Source organism: Choloepus didactylus, chromosome 3 (assembly GCF_015220235.1).
Source record: "Choloepus didactylus isolate mChoDid1 chromosome 3, mChoDid1.pri, whole genome shotgun sequence".
In the NCBI taxonomy this organism is placed as follows: domain Eukaryota; kingdom Metazoa; phylum Chordata; class Mammalia; order Pilosa; family Megalonychidae; genus Choloepus; species Choloepus didactylus.
In genome coordinates, this window is record NC_051309.1 from 123,448,250 (window position 1) to 123,470,209 (window position 21,960).

The following is a 21,960-nucleotide window of genomic DNA, read 5'->3' on the forward strand; positions in this document are numbered from 1 at the left end:
TTCGGCTACCATAGTAGAGGAGTGTATTTTGGAATCTCTAGTGGAGTTTGAAATTCATTTTCCTATAGAAAAAAAAATATTTAAAATGTCAGTTTAGATATAATTGAAAACTGTTTTGGAAGAGGGATACATTGTGGGTAACAGAGGTTTATGTGGGCTATCCTGGAACTCATCAAGTCATATATAACCTAGTTTCTATGGGCAAATGTGTTCAAACTTTGGGAACCAAACCCTTTTTCTAATTTGGGTTTACTCACTTTTTTAAAAAAAAAATGTTTTTCTACTATTCTAGCTGCAATGAATCTGTAAGGGAAATAACAAATGCCAACATTGGCTTTCACTGAAGATAACAATATATTTATCAAAGGGTATCTTTGTTTTTCTTGGACCCTGATTTATCCCTGGTTATTTTATTTGGCATTGCAAGTACCTAGCTAGGGAGAAAAGACCAATGTGTATTAAGCAGTTAACTAGTTTGTCTGATTAACACAGACAAGAAGTGGCATAGGTCTAGAGAGAAGGAAAATTTAATGTAGTTTGCAGGTGTTAGAAAAAGCTCTGTGGTCAGTCCGGGGGTAGATTTTAAGAAGAAGGAATAAAATAAGGATAGATTTTTTTCTTTTTTTATTTGAGAAGTTTTCACAGATTCACCAAGATAGGATTAGCTGCTCTTTTAAGAAACTTGGATAACTTTTCTTTAACAAAAATCTGATCTACTCTATTTTGATTTATCGATCATCCTTAAAAGACCACTTTGAGAAAACACTCGAAAGCAGGGATGGAAGAATTACAGATGAATTTGAGCAATAGTTGAAGATGTTTGAATTTTATTCTGGGGATGCTGAAGACTTGATAAAATGTTTTATGGAGAATATAGTACAACATTCTGGAGGTCAGATTGCAGGAGAAAACCTGAAGGCAGAAAGAAAGCAAATTCTGTTGATTAAAATAGTTCAAATAGGAGAGAAAAAGAGGTGGAGTAGTGGTGATGGGAATAGAATGAAAGGCATACATAAGATATATTTCCAAAGTGGAAACAAAAGGTTTTGTTTACTGGGTATAAGATGTTGAGAAGAGAAGTGACTGAAGTTTCAAGCCTAATAGCCTTTTTATTTTTGTCTAAACCAGTGGGTAAAACTCCATAGCATTTGTACAACTGCCAAAATTGTTTTCCAAGTCTAAATAATTTGTATCATTACTGCCAGAATTTCTGTTTTCCCTCACTCTTTTTCTGACTTCATTTGTTGACCTTGAGAAAAATTAGATTCTGCGGTCTTCCAATGCCTATGTTTTCTAGTGGAAAAAGAAAAGGAAATTGAAAACCAAGAAAACTACTTACATTTCTGTTTGATATTGAGTCCTGTCCATTTAATCTGCTCATTAAATTCTCTTTGAGTCATTTTTTTCCCACTTTAAAATGTGAGTTCATAGACTCAAGGACTTTAAACAGTAAAAAAGTAGTAGGAGATTATCTGGAAAAAATAAGAGACATGTCACACATTGAAAGAGATACAGAAACTGAGGCCCAGGTAAGTTATATAATATGTTGTAAGCCATGTTGTCAGTTAACGACAGCACTGGGATTAAACCTCTGTCTACTGACTTTCAAGCCACTGCTCCTTGTTGGATGTCAATACTGTGTATATGGCAATATGCCAGGTAATTTATGATATCATCCAAATGTTTAAAACCAAGCTAAATGTTATATCTTGTTATTACACAGCTGTGTCTGTATGACTGCAGACAATTTGAAGGAAATCCTAATCTAATTTCTGCTTAAATTTGGACTGTCACAAAGGACAATTTGGCATTTAGGTCCTCAACAGCAGTTAAACATGTGTTTTTAAAAACTTTCTGTTGAAGACAGTTCTCCATGGTCTCTTGCATTTCTGTACATCTTGGAAGCAGGGGCACTGACTGTCTTTGTTCAGATGATCTTTTCAAGGATGTTCATACAGCAAATAGCTTTGTAAGATAGAGATAGTATTTATCTCAGAAGCAAGGGGCAGGCATGCTCACTGTCCAGTACAGTGAAGATAATTTCTCCCTGTGGAGCAGAGTGTAGGCAAACTTACTGCTCACTATAAAAGATTTGAGTTCCCTTATCTCAGGGTTCCTCTCCTGTGTGCAACCCACCAAGTATGCAGACATCCTTCTGGGCCCAGACATGTTATCCCTGGGAGAATTGGGGGCAAGGGAAACTGACACAAAACTCTGTTGCCCATGTTGCTTACCATGCCATGAGTAATAAAGTCCTTTGTCTTTGACCCAGGAGTCTCATATCTTCTACCAGTATCCATGAAACTGTGGCAGGTTAAGCTGTAAACTTGCAGGTAGGTGAAATCTCTGATCCTTCACAGTTCTTGATACTCCGAAGGTGGAGAGGTTTATGAACCCAGGGAAGATGTAATGGTTGGCTTATAATAAAGGTAGTTTTCACTTAGTTAGAGTTTTTACAGGTTTAGATAGAGCTGCTCAAGATCAAAGTGTGGCATTAATGCCCTGGGACTCATTGACTGGATTTGTGAAATAGTACTTAATTGCTCTTGCCCATTTCAATCTTTATAGCATTGAACATGTTATTGTTGTTATTTTCTAAATATGTTTGTAAATTGACAAAATATTACATAGAAGGATAGAATGAGTGCAAGAGTGGTTAAGAGGCCAAGGTGAGTGCAGAAAGGGTAAGAGTGAAGAAAGGAAGTGCAAAGGAAGCTGCACTTCAAATATGAAAGACTAACAGATTCCTGTGAACTTATTGGACACAGTGGCTTGTATTCAGGAAGTATGATAATATGAAACATCTTCTGAGGTTAATGGAGATTTTGCATTTAGAGGAAATGGTAGAGTTTGATCTGGTAATTATCTAGTTATTCATTCTAGAAACTATCATTGATAATCTTCTTTGTATTAAAAAAAGAATGCAGAACAGTGCATTTCTAGCTAACTGAGTCTGTTCATTTAGGAAAAGACCCTGAACTTATAGTATGCAAAGTCAGCCCTTATACTTTCTCTCCCTTGTGCCCTACTTTACTTGCTAGCCATCTGTGGCCTATTACATTTACTGAGATGGCTACAATAATATCTCTCATCCCACACGCTCTCTGCAGTGTGACTTTTCCATTCTCCCATCAAGAGGTGGAGTCACTTTCTTCAACCTTTAAATCTGGAAGAGCCCTGTGGCTGCTTTGATCCATAAAATATGGCAGAGCCCTTAATTGGCCTGGCATCTTCCACTTTCTGTCCCTTGGAAGCTAGCTGATACTGCAGAATGCAACCACCCTGAGACTACCATCAAGTGAGAAACCCAAGCCATGTGGAGAGCCTCTGGAGAATGTGATGTCATGTGGATAGAGAGAGAAGCTAATGAACCCCAAGGAGCCAGCTATGTGAGTGAGGGTGCCATGTTGGAAATGCATCTTCCAGTCCTTCCTGCCCAACTGATAACCACGTGAATCAGAAACAAAATCAGCCAGTTGAACCCTTCCCAAATCTCTGACTCATAAATTTGTGAGCAAACTAAAATGATTGAGCCAGTTAGGTTATGAAGTTGTAACATAGCAATAAATCATCAAAATACCATTGGTCCGGACTAGATTATAGTCAGAAGTTAAAGATCACTAATAGTCAATAAACTCCCCATGTTGTTCTTTTTTTCTAACTTGGAGAAATAGTAATGGTTAGTCATTAATGATTCATTCAGAGGGATGATAACATAGCAAACTATTTGCCATCTATTATATTTTTTGACTATATATTTAAAGGCTCTCTGAAGGTTTAATGTTCACATTAGCATTGCTGTTCTGTCCTTGAGATTATTTGGTAAAGGCTAATTGTGGAAAAACTGGCTCATCTCTTTTCCCCTCTCTTATTTGGGTTCTTATTTATAGCAATCCCAGATCAAAACTTGGGACATTTTTCAAAAAATCATCACTTAGTCTTATTTAGCTCTCTATTCCTAATACCTGAAACATTTTCTGCCTGGAGCATAATGATATATGTATAGATAGATAGATATTGCTCTGAGAACAATTAGGAATTGAGGAGGGAGACATCCTGAAATTCATTTTAGTAGAAAGTAACCCCACTAGAGGACAATGATTCTGGATTAAGAATGAGAAAACCCAGAATTTAGTCCAAACTGCCACTAATTGTGTATGTGACCTTGGGTAAGTAACCAATTGGGCTCCAATTTTCCTGCTTGTCTCACTATGGGCTCACTATAGGCTCCTCTAATATTGTGATTCTTCTATTACCACCATGGCTATGCATCTTGTAAGATATGCTTTACATTTATTTAAGACTTAAATATAGAGCCTCTGGGTTATTTCTATGTTGGGCATTTATCAGTGAATGCATATTTTCTCTTCATAGTTAAAAGGAAACAAAAAATTGTCATAACTTATTTTTAAGTTGATTTAAGATTAAAAATGTTTAAAGCAATAAAGTTAAATTGGACTGGAAAAAAATTCTGTCAAGGACATAACCTGCCCCATTGTGCCATTCATTTGCATCTACAGGGAAACCCAATTATAACAGCTATTTGCAAGAACTAATATCACTAGAGACTAAGCAGAGCAACCCTATAGTAGAGCAAGCAGATAAAAATGCGTCCTAAAAAACTGACCTAGCCAGGAGCATGTACGTGGTAAGCTCACCCACATTTTGTTATTTTCCTGTAAAATTTTACATTTGATCTAAAATAATGTTCCTGATATTTATGTAAAATGAGACTCATAATTAATCACTATGCTAATTAAAAAAATTACATGCTTCAGGTGAAGTGAGGTGCTAAAATTTTATATGTGGGTTCTAAACGTTTTTCTTTTAGTTTGGGCATGGTAAAATTCGTAAATTCCCTTTTTGGAAAACCTTATGCAAGGTTGGTATAATGTGAATAAAAGCAGGCTCCTAACCAATGTTTTCTGCTGCTTCTTTAAGATCCACAGCAATAACATATTAATTGACAGACTCCTGTCACGGGCAGGACACATACACATTTACATCTGAATCCTGAGTCTTTCTTCCTTTAGCCGTTACCTTTGAGGGACTAGTTTCTCTGGTCTGTTACACCTTAAGCAAGAATTGATGGCTTCTTACTTTCAAATAATAGTAGATAAGGTTTGACACAGACACCGATGTGAAGATTACCATGGGCAGGACCTACCAGGTAACCACATAGGGCTCTCTCAGTTCTGCCAATGCTATGTTCTTTCCCAGCAGAGAGCATTCACTCATATGGTTGCTTTTGCTTGGGTCATTCTTCTAAATCATTTCCTTGCACCTTCTATTTCACTTAGATAATTCCTACTCATCATTGAAATCTCCTCACTTCATCTCAAAATGTGTCCTGTTCCTTCAGACTAAGCACCCATGTTTTACGCAACTGTGATACCCTTATTATTCCCTAAAGATATAGTCATTACACTCCTGGTTCTATGACTGTTCCCACCTTTAGATTGTAAATTTTTTGAGGGAACGGATTATTGAATTCATGCTATAACCCCAACATTCAGCACAGAGCCTGTCATATAGTAGTCAGTCACTTAATATATACCTGTAGAATGAATAAAGGAATAAATAAACGATGGAAAAAGAAGAAGGTGAGAGGAAGATTAAGATCGCAAGGAGAGAAAGGATGTGTTTGCTGCTGCTTGTGAAAGTGGACTGCAAAGACCTGGGGGAAAAATGCAAAGGGTTTCTTACTTGGCATATTAGTCGTACTTTTTTAGCTCCGAAGGAGATGTAACTTCATTTAGATAGAGTTCTTCATCTCCTATGGAGAGGAGCAATGTAGAATAAGACTAGGGCAGAATGACGGGCAGTTCAGAAAAGGTTCTGGAGAGAGCTATTCTGATGCCTGGAAGTGGAGCTGAGTCCAGGTCTAACCCAGCTCTATGCACATTCCAGAAATATCAGGGACATTTCTGTTGTGAATTTGAGAAACAATGGTTTCCCTTTGCTTGCTGCCTTTGCTTCATATGTTTTCCCCATTGATAACAAAAGCATAAAAAAAAAAATAAGAAAGGAAAAGAAGAATCCCTAGGATCTCAAAAAGACTGTGTTTGCTAATAGACAAAATTCTGTGCTCATTTTCTCAGTTGGCCAGAAAATGGAGACCACTGTGGTCAGAAGTATTGACCTCTGGAAATAGAAAGGGAAACAAAGGATTTATCCAGGAACAGAGCCAGGGAGAAAAGGAGAGTGGAGGGGAGCTGCTCTGGATTGTGACCCAGAGATCTATCAGGTGTCCCTTTTTCCTCCTCACTCCTAATCAGCCGTGGTCCTCTCCTCATCTCTTTTGATTTCCATCTAATTCCTTATGGTTCCCTTTCCTATTAGACCCGAACCTTTTCTCTGGGACATTGGATCCATTCCCAGTGGCTAAAAGTTTTGATGCACTGAGACTGTCATTCTTAGAACTGGCATTCCAAGATGGAATTTTGACTGCATTTTCCCTGGAAAACACTGGTCTATATGGTGATTATATTAGTTAACATAAACTAACTGTTGTAACAAACAATGCCATAATCTCTGTGACAAAATACTTGTGAGAAAAAGTTACTCATGTCCAGTGAGGGTGAGTGGAAGAGGGAATGGGGAGAAGACAGCCTCTGCTCCACACAGACATTAAGGCTTTTTCCCATCCCGTTACTTTGCCACCTTCTAGGTCATGTCTTCCTCTGTATTCAGCCAACAAGTAGGTAAAGAGAAAAGATGACTCATGGGAGGGTTTTATTAGACCTGGGAAATCTAGACCTGGAAAGCTACATCACTTCCACTGGCATTCCATGGGCTGGAACAAAGTCTCATGTTTGCATCTCAATGCCAGGGAGGCTGGGAAATACGGTCTAGCTGTGTGCTCAAGAGGGAAAAGAGAAATGGTTTGATGAACTACTGCCCAATCTCCATCTAGAAGTTGAGTCTCTAACACAAATAATAAGTGAGAAAATCTTTTGAGGGCTTTGGAGAACTGAATCTTTAGTTATAACATTGTTTCTGTGAAAAATGCATTTGGAACGCTAGACAACTCTGACTCACAAATGAACTTTAGAAAATAACCCATCTCTAAGACTAATTGCTTATAACTTAAGGAGCTTTACCCCACTCAAATAGTGTTATGATTAAAAAAAATGTAGTGTGTGTCATTTTTTTGTAATACCGTATTAATTCTAATTGCTTAATGAAAGAGTAGGCATATTAAAATTATTGTAATCACCTCTGAAACTCCATGCCTATAAAATATGCTTAATGTGAAACCAATAGAGATTTTTTCCTTTTTCCTTTGGGTCACTGGCATAGGACAGTGGTTTCCCCTCTTGGCATTTGCTATCTTAGTCTTTTCCCATCTGACAGCACTTCGTTAAAGTGGTGTTTTCTTTTTTTTAAATGCAATTTTATTGAGATATATTCACATAACATACAATCATCCAAAGTGTAAAACAATTGTTCACAGTATCATCACATAGTTGTGCATTCATCACCACAATTTTTGAACATTTTCATTATTCCAAAAAATAAAAATAAAAATAAGAATAAAATAAAAGCAAAAAAGAACACCCAAAACATCCCATATGCCTCCTCCGCCCCTATTATTCATTTGCTTTTTGTTCCCATTTTTTAACTCATTTATCCATACACTGGGTAAAGGGAGTGTGAGCTACAAGATTTTCACAATCACAGTCACACGGTATAAGCCATATAATTATACGATCATCTTCAAGAATCAAGGATACTGGATTGCAGTTCAACAGTTTCAGATATTTCCTTCTAGATATTCTAATAAACTAAAAACTAAAAAGGGATATCTATATAATGCATAAGAGTTACCTCCAGAATGACCTCTTGACTCCATTTGAAGTCTCTCAGCCACTGAAACTTTATTTGGTTTCATTTTTCTTCCCCCTTTGGTCAAGAAAATTTTCTCAATCCTATGATGCTGGGTCCAGGCTTATCCCAGGGAGTCATTTCCCATGTTACCAGGGAGATTTACACCCCTGGGAGTATGTCCCATGTAGGGAGGAGGGTAAAGTGATGCTTTTTATTGAAGCTAGCCGTGATACAATAAAAGAACAGTGGCCTTTAAATCAGAAAAGCTTTAGCATCGGCATCAATCCTTAGCCTAGACATTACTCTTAGACATTAATCCTGGCCTGAAGGAACTTACAGTCTTGCCAGGGGCATTCCTACTAGAAATTTCAGTGTGAGAATGAAAAGTAAGGAGTATCCAGCGTAGAGGCACAGAGAAAGTGACTGAAAGTTTCAGAAGAGGAAAAGATGACTGCCCAAACACTGATAAATCATAACATCTTGTTGATGCTCCCTGTTGTGATGGGGATAGCAATATTGGCACCTGTTTAATTTATCTAGTTGCTAAGATTTCTATTTTATACTTTAGATGTTTAGGAGATGTGGCTCGTATAGTATTTGTGCAGTACTTTCACTCTGTAAAGGAATTGTCTTGTGTATTAGGGTTTAGATAATATTACAGAACAACACCAAACAGCCAGAAGCTTATAGTACTTTGTTAAAGCTATAAGCCTGGATATGAATCTGGGTAGTAAAAGCCTTGAACTATAAATTTATAGCTCCAAAGGGAAGGCAATGCTGTATCAGAGGCTGCCTGACTATTATAAGCAGTTTCAATCTATAAAATATTGGAGTATATTTAAAAATACATTTGTTTGCAATTTATATTGCAGAGACCATGTGAAAACAATGAGTAGTTGCCTAATTGGGCTATGGAAGCAAATTTAACCCATTGATCGAAAAGCACATTTTGACTTCAATTGAGAACAAGGGGTGTTAATAACATCTTTGTCTTACATATTCAGTTGCTAGAAGAGTCTTCCACTATTTTTCCCCTTTTCGTGGTATCACGGCTGTTCCCTTTGCCTAGAATACTTTTCCCCCAGATATTTGCTTGGCTTGGTCCGTCATTTTATTCGGGCCTTTCGAGAGCCATTCCCTGCCCCCTATCTAAATTAGTATCTCTATCCCCTCACTGCTATCCTACATTTTAAAATTTTTTATAGAACTTATCACTTTTATTTGGGTTTACTGCTTAGTTCCCCTCTTATCTCCCATGGTTAGAACGTTGTACTTAGTACTTAGTTTTGGGCACTTGGAAAGAATTCAGTAAATATTTACTGACTAATGAATGAGTAAATGAATTCATGGCCAAGGCTGCTCCCAAGAGATCCAATAAGAGATGTATCATGGGGACAGCTGAGAGAACAGATGAGGGCACGAGTGAGGGGATTGGAGGAGTGGGGGGATATCCTGGGTATTGGGTGAAGACTCTGACAACATTGGGAGTAGGCTTCTAGAGGTTTCTAGGGTTTTTTTTTTGGGAGGGGGACACATTGCATCTTAGGCCTTGCTGTGAGATTTGAGGCATCACTGAGGCAATGGCTAGGAGGACAGTGTTGGTGGATTGGGTCTGCCCAAGCAGCAGAAGGGTGGAGGGAGCAAGGGGTCACAAGAGAGGATAGACCCTAGATAGGGGTGTGGCAAGGGCTGAGAGAAATAGTAGTCGCAACAGCAGTGAGGAGAGAAGGTGAATTTGTTTTGTCTGCATTTCTGGTAGCCATTTGTGTGTAAAAATCATTTTTAGGGTAGATCTTTCTGAGTTGAAAACCACCTGGATTTGTAATACAATTATAGGGTTAACAATAACAAATTTACACAGGCATCTTCAGTTTTCAAAGTACATTTATATACATCCCATTTAATCCTTGTTCTATTTTTACATCTAAGTATTCCATATTTTGTTTTTTGAGTTTCTTTTCTAGGGATTGGGTTGAGTGTTTAGTGTATACATATGTATCTATAAAAACATATTGAGCTGTGGTGGCATCCATGATTTAATATATTTAAATAAACAAATATGGTCATCTCAATCCTATAGGTAAGATGGGGGGGTTCTCATAAAACAAGCCCTGGTTTCTTTTCTTATGAAGAATTCTGGAATTATTATATAATAACTTCCTTGAGAGCAGAAATTGTGCTTTATTCACCAGTCAAAAGATAGCATTAGGTTGAGAAGATTTCTAAGAGAGGTTATAAAATGTTTGAACCCTAAGACTTTCTTGTATTTGTATCACCCATAGTGCCCAGCACATATTCAACAAACCTTGATTAATCACCTTTAATGCCTGGGAAAGTCAGTGATCTCTCCTGCCCAAATACACACACATACACACACACACACCCCCCACTACCACCACCACCACCACCACCATTCCTGGCCTTAAGAAACTCATAGGCTACAAGAAAAGATAGTGGGTAAACAGTGCAGTTGTGCAATAGTGTTACAGGTGTTCTGTCAGAAGCCAGTGGAAAGAGGAGAAACAGAGGAGAGAGTAGTTCATGTTACCTGGTTCCTGGAGTAGCTGGTTTCAAGGCTTTATGACAGAAGCCATCCTTGAGCTGAGTTTTGAAAGATTACAATTTGAAATCAAGTGAATAACGTCTTAGAAATGTAACTTCCTTATAGTTACTTCAGGAAATAAATTGCTAATCCTTTTCCTTGAGTAGCCTTTTCACTGGCCAAAATGTACCTCTTCAGGTTCAGAGATGCACTCGAGAACGTTATAGTTTTCTCATTATGCACTGTGTCTCTTCTACACTGAAGTACCTGTAGGAAGGAAATTAAGTGCAGGTTTTGTTTGTGGGTTTGGAGCTGATAGAATGGCGGGTGTGTCAAAAGCCAACCAGCAGAGTCCCCAAATCATTCTAGTCGCTGGCATTCTTTCTTCAAGGCTTTCTTCATTGTAACCGGCCCCTGATGGTAATTGGTTGAATCGGATTTAACAATGCAGTCAGATAAACAGTTGTGGCAGCTGCTGCCACGGCAACGTCACCGTCCTTACCCTCCCAGCGCGCGCCCCTTCCCCACCCCGCCTTCTCCTGCTCCTCCTCCTCCCCCTTTCCTCCAGTAAGGGCACACTCGCTAGTGGTCTGTACAGGCAGCAGGGTTTAATGGCAGAGCTATTTTCTTTCCGAACTGTTCAAAATGATGAACGAAGATGCAGCTCAGAAAAGCGACAGTGGAGAGAAGTTCAATGGCAGTAGTCAGAGGAGAAAAAGACCTAAAAAGGTAAATTGCCGGAATTGGGAATGTCTGTATATATGGGTGTGTAGGCAATACTGAGACTATCGAAAATGTGGAACATTATGAGTAACTATAGATTCGATAGCAGTGCAGAGCATTGCTTTTTAAAGAGGCAGGTGCAAACTACTGCTTTTTGAGAATATTAAAGGAACCATGGTTCATAATGGATACATTGACTAGAGCATGGTGAGGTCAGCAGAGATAAGGTGTGTTCAGCATGTGGATTACTGAGGATTGTGGCCGCTGATGGATGCTTCTGGTGTTAACTAAGTACAGAGAGATTCATTTTGTTTTTAGAAAGAGTGAGTTAAAAAGGAAGAGTGTTAAGCAAGGTGGCGAAGTAAACGGAGATTTTTGACCAGATACGTTTGCTCGGTGATGGTCTTGGGAAGGCTAGACAGTAAATGCCTCCTGGTTCTGTGCTCAGTGTATTCTTCCTAGGAGAAAGCCTGTTGTGACAGGAGGAATATGATCTCTAGCATGATATTTCTTTGGTTTGCTTAGCTCCTCTGCAGTTTTCCCAGACACTGGTATGGGAGCTCTTTCAATGATCAAGATAAACAGTCCAAGATATTATGGAGTGAGGGATGATGGGCACACAAGGCAGTCTGTACAATTTCTTACCCTGGCATACATTCACACACCCTTGATTTTCATGGAAATGATACTGGTGAGAAACAGTGGGAAAAGATGCAAACTATTCGGCCCCACCCAGTGCCAGCACTTCTTTCTTTATGGCCTGACTCCTTCTGGTAAACTGTTACAGATTCACAGAAGCACCCTGAGCCCCACCTTTAAAAACAATGCTTTGTGAATAAATGGTTCTAAAGCCTATGTATTTCTTGGGTCAATTATATGAGTGGGATTCAAAACTATGGTTCTAATGTAAATGGCTTCCAGTGTTGCATAGTTTTCAATTTAAAATGAACAGATTAAAATTAACAGTAACAGAGAAATGAATATTTTTCATTTTGATAATGTTGAAATTGCATTGTGCTTTAAAATTATTGATCTCTGGTGTACTAAATGCCTTATAAACTAAATAATTCTGAATAATTAGAAGCCTCACATATTTAAGATCATTGTATCAGTAAACAACAGAGTGGTGAATTTGTATAGTCTCATGTAATTTGACACAAATAAGCATGCCCATATATGACAATTATTTAATAATATCATGAAGATAGTGATGCAATCTGATAAAGGCGGAAGATAATTTAAGGTAACTAGGAACATTGGTAGAATGTCATTTTGTACCTAAGCATTCTCAATCCCCCAAGCTTTTAGAGTATTTTTGTAGAATACTGGCTAATTGATAAACATTAATTTAAAAAAAGCAGAAGGAAAAAAAAAAGAGAGAGAGTAACAGAAAGAGAAAAAGAAAGGAAGTAAAAGGATATTTTTCTTTAATTTACATTATCATTTCAAAATCCTCCTGATTTCTACTCAAGTCCCTGGGCTGCATTAGAAACAATATACTCAGGACTGCTATAGGGGTGGGGAACATATCTCAAAGAGATTTTAAGCTCTGGTGATGATATTAAATTCACATTACTAAAGACATGTTTATACCCCACCTCCATGGTTGCTAACATGACCACAGACATAGGGGACTGGTGGTTTGATGGGTTGAGCCCTCTACCATAAGTTTTACCCTTGGGAAGACGGTTGCTGCAAAGGAGAGGCTAGGCCTCCCTGTATTTGTGCCTAAGAGTCTCCTCCTGAATGCCTCTTTGTTGCTCAGATGTGGCCCTCTCTCTCTGGCTAAGCCAACTTGAAAGGTGAAATCACTGCCCTCCCCCCTACGTGGGATCAGACACCCAGGGAAGTGAATCTCCCTGGCAACGTGGAATATGACTCCCAGGGAGGAATGTAGACCTGGCACCGTGGGACGGAGAACATCTTCTTGACCAAAAGGGGGATGTGAAAGGAAATGAAATAAGCTTCAGTGGCAGAGAGATTCCAAAAGGAGCCGAGAGGTCACTCTGGTGGGCACTCTTATGCACACTTTAGACAACCCTTTTTAGGTTCTAAAGAATTGGGGTAGCTGGTGGTGGATACCTGAAACTATCAAACTACAACCCAGAACCCATGAATCTCGAAGACAGTTGTATAAAAATGTAGCTTATGAGGGGTGACAATGGGATTGGGAAAGCCATAAGGACCAAACACCACTTTGTCTAGTTTATGGATGGATGTGTAGAAAAGTAGGGGAAGGAAACAAACAGACAAAGGTACCCAGTGTTCTTTTTTACTTCAATTGCTCTTTTTCACTCTAATTATTATTCTTGTTATTTTTGTGTGTGTGCTAATGAAGGTGTCAGGGATTGATTTAGGTGATGAATGTACAACTATGTAATGGTACTGTAAACAATCGAAAGTACAATTTGTTTTGTATGACTGCGTGGTATGTGAATATATCTCAATAAAATGATGATTTAAAAAAAAAAAAAAAAAAAAAAAATAAAGACATGTTTAAAATATTTGAGGGGGTAGAGAAAATGAAATCATCATATGTAATAAATACATCTTTAATCTACACTTTCTCAAACATATTTATTTTAGGAGTAAGTCCTTTTCCAAGCTTGCAACCAAAAAGATAGCAATTAATCGAAAATTGTGAATGTGTGTGTGTGTGTGTGTATTTGTGCATACATTCAGAGGCATGTATTAAATGAGATGTGAAAAGAGAGTGGATATTGAGTATTAAAAGTAATTTCACCTGAGAGGAATTGCTCTTGGAAAAAACACCAGTTACATGATACAGTAGAGGATATGCATAACAAACACACACATGAACATACAAACACACACTCCTAGTTTTTCAAATCAGTTGTACATGCATTTGAGTGCCGGCTCTAGCCTTTAATGTCATGAGACTGGGGCATATCATTTAACGTCTCTGATCTAGGTCCTCGTGTAAAATGGGAATAATTGTATATACCTTCTGGCACTTTGATGGACTAGCAATAATGTGTATAAAATTCTTAGAGCAGTGTTTAATATATAGTTTATGGCAATAACTTTTGATGTTATTATTGTCCCCTTAAATGAAGTTGCTTATTAGAATAAGCCCTGTGGAAGAAAAGCTGATATGTCCGTGTATATTTTTGAGGCAGAATATTAGTAGTACCACAAAAAGGATAGTAGTTATTTTTCAAAATGTCAAAAGTTATATGCAGTAATTGGAAACTCTTTATCTCAAACAAATTATTGAGATTTACATAACATGTGCTCTAGGTTTTTAGATTACTACCTCATATAACTTTGCACAGCAAGCTGCTTAGATTTTCATATTTTGAAAATAAACATTAAATGTGCTTTGGTGAGGAAATAATAATAATGAGATAAGCATCCCTAATAAGCATTAAAATCTGAGAAAGCAAGAACTGGAACAAAGTCAGTGCCACAACACTCGAATTCAATTGTCTGTTTTTCTACTTGAATTCATGTTGAATTCATTGTAGGATTCTATATAAACATCCAGGATTATGAACCAGCAGACTTACTGTGGACTGAGTATAGACCTATCCTGCTAAGTTATACTCATTAAAAACATAGCCTCCATCTGTAGTAAATATATCACAGGCCATAACTCACTTGTTTACTCTACACCTCACAAAACTGGTGCTTCTTCGTTACTGCAAAGGAGAGTCTAAACTTGTATGTAATTGTGCCTAAAAGTCTCCCCCTGAGTACCTCTTTGTTGCTCAGATGTGGCCCTCTCTCTCTCTAACTGAGCCATCTCGACAGGTGAACTCGCTGCCCTCCCCCCTACGTGGGACCCGACTCCCAGGGTTGTAAATCTCCCTGGCAATGCAGAATATGACTCCTGGGGATGAATGTGGACCCGGCATCGTGGGACTGAGAGTATCTTCTTGACCAAAAGGGGGATGCAAAATGAGACGAAATAGTTTCAGTGGCTGAGAGATTTCAAATGGAGTCGAGAGGTCACTCTGGTGGACAATCTCATGCACTATATAGATAACACATCTTAGGTTTTAATGTATTGGAATAGCTAGAAGTAAATACCTGAAACTACCAAACTCCAACCCAGCAGTCTGGACTCCTGAAGACAATTATATAATAATGTAGATTACAAGGGGTGACAGTGTGATTGTGAAGACCTTGTGGATCACACCCCCTTTATCTAGTGAATGGATGAGTAGAAAAATGGGGATAAAAACTAAAGGACAAATGGGGTGGGATGGGGGATGATTTGTGTGTTCTTTTTTCAGTTTTATTTTTTATTCTTGTTCTGGTTCTTTCTGATGTAAGGAAAATGTTCAGAGATAGATTGTGGTGATGAACGCATAACTATGTTATCATACTGTGGACAGTGGATTGTATACCATGGATGATTGTATGGTGTGCGAATGTATTTCAATAAAACTGAATTTAATAAAAAAAAAAACAGAAAACAAAAAACTGGTGCTTCTGAGGGATAGAACTAAAGGGTCCTTTCCCATAAGAGTCACGATGTGAGGAAATAAGCTCAAGGAGTTTATTTTATATCAGAGTTTTTAGTGAGGACCTTGAGGATAGAAATTCTTTTAGCTTTTCTTAAGAATATCTATTCTGGCTCCAGTAATTGAGCTCGTCAGTGCCCTCCAGTCAAAGACCACCAGGACGTGACTGTAGTTGAACAAGTTGGGTTTATAACTTTTTCCACGGAGGAAGGATGTAGCCCTTGGGGAACAATGGGGCATCTCAATAAGAGGGTGCTAGTAAGGACTTTAGTTGGATGATTTTGGGGAAGATCCAAGAACCTGGGGGTTAATTCTGGATTGGGTACTGTCAGAAAGTAGGGACAATTCTATAATTGAGTACCTTAAAAAATCTTTTTTTTCTATCAGGGAGGACAGACTGGAATGAGGCTAAAGTTGTAATTGGCAAAGCAGCAGCACTCTCTTTTAGTGAGAGAGCAGGATGTTTGGTATTTTGTGGCTTGGACAGTGCAGACATAAGGGAATGGTCCTGTTTTGCTCTTGATCCATCATGGTTGCAGAATGGACTTGTCTGATGTTCACGTTTGTGAAACTGTTTATGTTCAACAGGAGAACACCAAAACTGAGCTGTGAGTGCCAGGCCAACTCTAGAAAACCAAGCCTTGGCTGATAGTACTAGGCCAGCTCCTGGATGTCGGAGTTGCTCTCTTTCTCAGGCTTAAACACAAAGATGCTTTTGGAGAGCAAGGTTTATTTGTTATTGGATGCTCTTTAGGGTGAAAATACATCATAGTAACATGGTTAAAGTATTCACAGAAAACTTCTTCATCTAATAGTTCAACCAAATGTTTATTTTAGGGCCCAGTTATTTCACACAAACAAATATTACCCAAGGTGCAGATTTGGGGTTGATGTTCTAGGATGGGTTAGTGGAGAAGAAGAAATGAGGCTACCCTAATTCTCAGCTGGAATCCTGGACTGAAAGGAAGCATTGGGACCTGTGTGAAATATATCAGGTTAAGAGAGTTTTTCATGCCCTAAATTCCCAATAACTCTATAAAGATTTCTTATCCTGCACAATATTTTGGCAGATTGGATTTTAAAAATCCAAGGTCATAGTAGTGTACAGCACTATACACTTTCCTATTTATACTAATAATGTGGTTGTGGATTTACACTAGAAGAGACTGCCTGAGCCTTTGATAGTTTACATAAATGAAAATGGAAATACTCAAGCATCAATTACTAGACTGTGTCCTTATAAAATAAGTAAACAAACAGATTGCTTAATAAAAATTTTCCCCATTTGGTTCAATAACTATTAAAGATAGAAAAAATCAGCACTATCGTTTTCAACAGAGTGGTAGAATAAAATGATCTTTTAGGATGCTCTATATTCATTTTAGACTCTGTGATCAGGACCATTATTTAAAAATATTTGTGAACATTGTAAAATATTTTGGTTAGGTATATTTTTATTGCTGTTTACTTTTCACTGCCTAAGTAAGAAGATTAGAGCAATGCCAGATGTGTGACTGAATGTTGTACCATTGAAATGTGTATGAGAGACATATTAAAAGGTTTTTTTTTATAGCAGTCACAGAAAGTATGGCTTTGTTTTTTAGTGGGATTAAGTAGCAGATCCAACTTTGCACTCTCAAATAGTCTTACAATAAAATTCATTTTGAATTTGAAAATTGTGCCTTATCTGGTTCAATCCAGTCTAGAAAGCCTTCACATATAATTCATTTTTAATATTCTAATTTCTTCAGCTGTCCAAATAACCAACAGTTTGCTCTTTTTATATCAATTTATGACCTAAAAATAGCATGTGTTGCCTGAAGACAGCAATTCCCCATCACTGAAGGTATTTGAGATGACCATCTGTCAGGGACGGTGGAATTTTTTACTGAATAGAAAAATCCCTTACAATCTGGTATTCTGTGATTTTCTTTCTATGTCTGTCTCTGATTTTGTCTCTATCTGCACACCTTTATGATATTTATTTTTTTCACTGCTAGTTTCGTTTGTAAGTAATAGTTGACTAATCCTAGAATATCCTTCATAGAGCAGTGTTTTCCAAAGTGCTGTCTAGTAGCCACAACTACCAGGTTTACCTGGCTTGCCTGTAAAAGAATTCAGATCCTTAGGATGCACTTCTGTTTTATGGAATTAGAACCTCCGAGGATTTTAAAGAGGCTCCTATTCTTTCTTATGCATGTGAGAATTTAGAAAATTGCCTTAGAATGTGGTAGACATGAAACTGAGTTATCTTAGAAAGAAGAATCTCTCATTTCAGTTATATGCTTTAGATTATTACTTGACTCTGACAGTAACATCTGTTACTTTCTTTTAAGTCTAGATGGCAACGAGAAAAGATAATAGAAAGCATTTTTCTTTTCCATCTTACTCTTTTTCTTATGTCTAGAACCTAGTTCTAGGTTACATGACATATACTATTTCATTTAATCTTCAAAACAACTCTCACTAATATCCTAGTTTTATAGATGAGAAACTGGAGGCTCAAAGACTTTATTAGGGATGTTGCTGTGGGGCTGATAGACATTTTTCCTGCTGTTCAACTAATGACATCTTTTGAGCCATTTCTCCTGTGGAAGTCAGCTGCCAGCCTAATCTTCCATGTCTCTTGCAAAGCTTCTGTGGTATTCCCCTCTCTATCATCTGTTAAGATATCCTCCTGATTCTTTCCCCCAATGTTGCTTACCATCTTTCATCAGTTGATCACATTCTCCAAAATACTTACTCTGATCATTGGGAATAATATGTAAAGATGAATTCTTTCTTGGCTGTCTATCATATTCCTCCAATCATCACTCTTCTTTCCTCTCTTTTTCTTTCTTTCATTTTTTGATATGTTAGTGTACATGTTTCTGTAAGTCTATACAGACAATGTGCTGGATTAGAATACCAACAAAAATGGATGGAACCACAAAAGAAATGAACTGCTATGTTCCTGTGGCTTGGCTCATTAAATTAAGCTGGCATAAATAGTTAATCCAAGTTTCACAACTTTAGCTCTAACTATCCTCTTGGAAAACTTTGGTGGGATGATATTCTCAATAGTTGTTCTATTAAAGGTTCTTTTTTATACACTCTTTTCTGAAGTGTTTGAGGTTTCTTTTTCCTTCTCAATAAAGTCTGAAAACACACATGCAACTGCATGTTGAAACAGATTTAAATTTTTATGTATGCATTTCTTTATGTCTTGTTCTGATTCAGAGCATACTAACTTATAAATATGCTTACAGCTTTATTTCTTTCCTACTTGTATTCTGTTCTAATTCCTGTTGGCAGCAGAAACAAAAACCTGTTGGCTATTTCTATCTCAGTGGGCACTGCAGGATTTAGCACAACAAATAAAATTACTTTTCTCAATTTTCTTTTACTTGATAGGGCAGAGTTGAGATTGCTATGAAATTAGACAATCTTTTGCTAGCAATTTTTTGTTCTATTTGAACCATTTTAAGTGTACAATTTTGTGACATTAATTACTTTTACAGTGTTGTGCTGTCATCAATTTCCAAATTTTTCATCACCCAAAAGAGAAATGTTTTACCTGTTAAGCAATAGCTCTCCATTTCCCCTCCCCACAAGACCTTAGTAACCTTTGATCTAGTTTCTGTCTCTGAATTTTTGTATTCTGTATATTTCATATAAGTGAAATCATATAATAGTTTCCTTTTGAGTGGTAGAAAAACTTTATTTTATGTACTAGAAACCAAGTAAATATGACAGGCTATTTCTTTTTCTTTGATTTCCTTTAATATCACCTATGTCTTTAGGCAGGGTCAATTGAAAAAGCTGGAGCAGGATGATAAAATATGCCCTCATTAATGATATATTCATATGTAGAGAGGGAGCTTCTACTTAGCCATCAGACCTGGTTTCTACTCTTGTTTTATCTGTCAACTCACAAACAACTGTCACCTTCTTCTATGTACTAATTTGTGCTTGTACTCATTAAGACAAAGACCTTGATTTCTAACATTTGCTTAATGAGCTTCAATTTCTAAGAATCAGATTGTTTTACTCAATGTAATTTGTTTTCTCCTAACACACAGGAAAGCTCTTTCAACTCAACACTTTCTTCATGGCTGGCTAGGTGCATAGCATGGTGTTAGATGTTAACAGCATTGCTGAGCTTAAAGTCAGGGACTGATACCCTCATGGAATTTGTAATCTGACTGAATAGATATTATATCCAAGAAAAATGTAATGAGTGATCCAGAGTGATATACAACTAAGTATCAGCTTGGTATATTGTTGCCAAAAATAAATTCTGCAGCCGTCTGGAGGGGGGCAAGAGGTCAGTGTGATAGTGTTAAGAGAGTAAGCCCCACAGGTGGGCAGGCAATAGCTCTGAAACCTGAATTATGGCCAATGCTTGAGTATAAAAGAAGGGGCTACACAGGCAATTCAGATGGAGCAACCTCAGCCATGTAATTCTGAGTCACAGTAAAGGTTAGTAAACCACTGAGGTGTTTCTTGTAGGTTACAGTAATAAACTTTGTGGGTGATCTTTTCCTCATCTGCTCAAGACTTACATTTTGGAAACAATCTTGTTTGGGGGACATATTATGTGTCCTCCTCCCATAACACATATTTTTTCAATCAGTCATTTTATCTGTGAAACTTTGCCACTTATATTCATGTTATAAATTATTTCTTCAACAGTGAATTAAAAAAATAATCTTCCATATTAACAAGGCATCCCACCAATAAGAACACATTTGAAATTAGCCAAATAATCAAAGCATATGGCCTTTACCTTAAGAGATATTGTTATGGATAATCCAGGATTGCAATTATCAAGCACATTTATACAGGAAGTCATAAGATTTTGCATATTAGCTGAAAAATATTTTTTTCTCTTTTGGTTATTATACATGTTGTATGTTAGCCCACTTTGTGTGTTGAAGTACTTTTGAGTTTGCTTTGGCTCTTGGTCTTCTGTTGCATTTCCAGATCCTTGATCATGAGATTCATGACTTTCCCCTCCTTTCCATTTTTCTGGTCTGGCCCCTGGTTTCTGTGCACAGAAGTTTCTCTGTCTGTCTTCACTGGCCACCAGAGTGACTCATGGGCAATCATTTTACCTGTCGCTGCCTTTGACTTTTCTACTCATGAAATAAGGACAATTATAGGTATTGCCACTTCAGAGAACACTCAAAGTTAAAAAGAAAGGAGTAAGAGGGCATTGTAGAAGTAAAACTACGGAAGGAGAAATAAATGTTAGGATTTGTGTTGATTTTGGAATTTGTAGAAGTAAGTTAAAAAACAAAAAGAGTGGACCACTCTGGCAAGTTTCACCAAGTACTAGTTAGTGATACATTTTTTATATTATAAATATTCTAACATAACAATAATGCTGATCTTCAGCAACATTTTAAACAATAAATATTTCTACATGGCAAATTGAACCAGTTCAGGTGGGGATGTTATAACTTTTTAGAAAAAATATCTAAAAACTTAAAAAAATCAAAGTATTATGAAAATTACATATAGGAAATCTTGTATTTTCTATGGCAAGATTTCAGATCTCTTTTCATAAACTGCTTATCCCTGAAGATTCCTTTTCTCAGGTGTACTAAATGTTTCAGAGGTTGTGGTGGCAAGATGCTTTCCTCTCTTATTTTAGGGCACTGCCTCATTGTAATGATTGCATAGAGGAGTGCTAGCGGAGACAACAGCCCTTATTTAAAAATGAAAAGTAGGAGAAGAAAAACTAGGAGAAGTACATACACTTTGCATTCTTTTTGTAGTTTAGAGATGCCATTAGAACTACTAGAACCATTCATTCTATCACTTATTCAAATTAGTACGAATCTGTGCTTTAATTTTTTCTCATTTAATCAAACCCCTATTAAACTGATGCTGTTTTAATACAAGTGTTCAACTTGGCATAATCATATAGTATTTTCTACACAGTTGATACAGTAAATCATCCCAGTGTTCTCTTAAATCAGTCAGATTCAAGAGTATGTGCACATATGAGTTTTGTCTATGTGTGTGTTGTTGACATGAACCATAGTAAATATATTTAATAATCTATGTAACAGGTTTGGCACGATCTACCACATATTATCATTGGTATAATAAAGTTATTCAAAAGCTTATATTTAAATGACCAACATATATATTTTATAAATAACCTACTCTGCCCCAGTTCTTTGATGTGGCTGTACACTACACAACCAGGTGTTGCTGGGTCATGTAGCAGGCAGTGGAGATGTGTGTACCAGAGTTAAGGAAATTTGTTACTGTCCGGGTTGTGATTATTTTGCTGTCTCCTAAAGCTGGTGTGCCCACAATATAGTTGTGAATTTCCCATCTTCCACAGAAAGTCAAGGTACTGCTAATGTCCTGATGATGACA

General features: G+C 37.3%; 1 protein-coding gene and 1 long non-coding RNA gene across 17 annotated transcripts in view; one reads left to right on the top strand and one right to left on the bottom strand.

Moving 5' to 3' along the window:
- Nucleotides 1–21,960, top strand: part of ANK2 (ankyrin 2) — a 739,617-nt gene that overhangs the window by 371,670 nt on the left and 345,987 nt on the right. For 6 of the 16 annotated variants that reach the window (XM_037830508.1, XM_037830505.1, XM_037830510.1 and 3 more), the window contains exon 1: nucleotides 10,962–11,101. The exons of 2 other annotated variants lie outside the window; for them this stretch is intronic. In XM_037830508.1, coding sequence (XP_037686436.1) covers nucleotides 11,018–11,101 — 84 coding nt within the window. In that variant the 5' untranslated portion in view covers nucleotides 10,962–11,017. Of the gene's footprint in view, nucleotides 1–10,946; nucleotides 11,102–21,960 lie in introns of those variants that run through there. 8 more of the 16 variants (XM_037830514.1, XM_037830513.1, XM_037830517.1 and 5 more) reach the window with 4 other exon arrangements.
- LOC119529786 lies at nucleotides 1,364–10,518 on the bottom strand. The gene is made up of 3 exons (XR_005215948.1): nucleotides 10,379–10,518; nucleotides 2,235–2,417; nucleotides 1,364–1,472 (listed from the first exon to the last, which is right to left on the bottom strand). It is a non-coding gene; the product is annotated as an uncharacterized LOC119529786 (long non-coding RNA).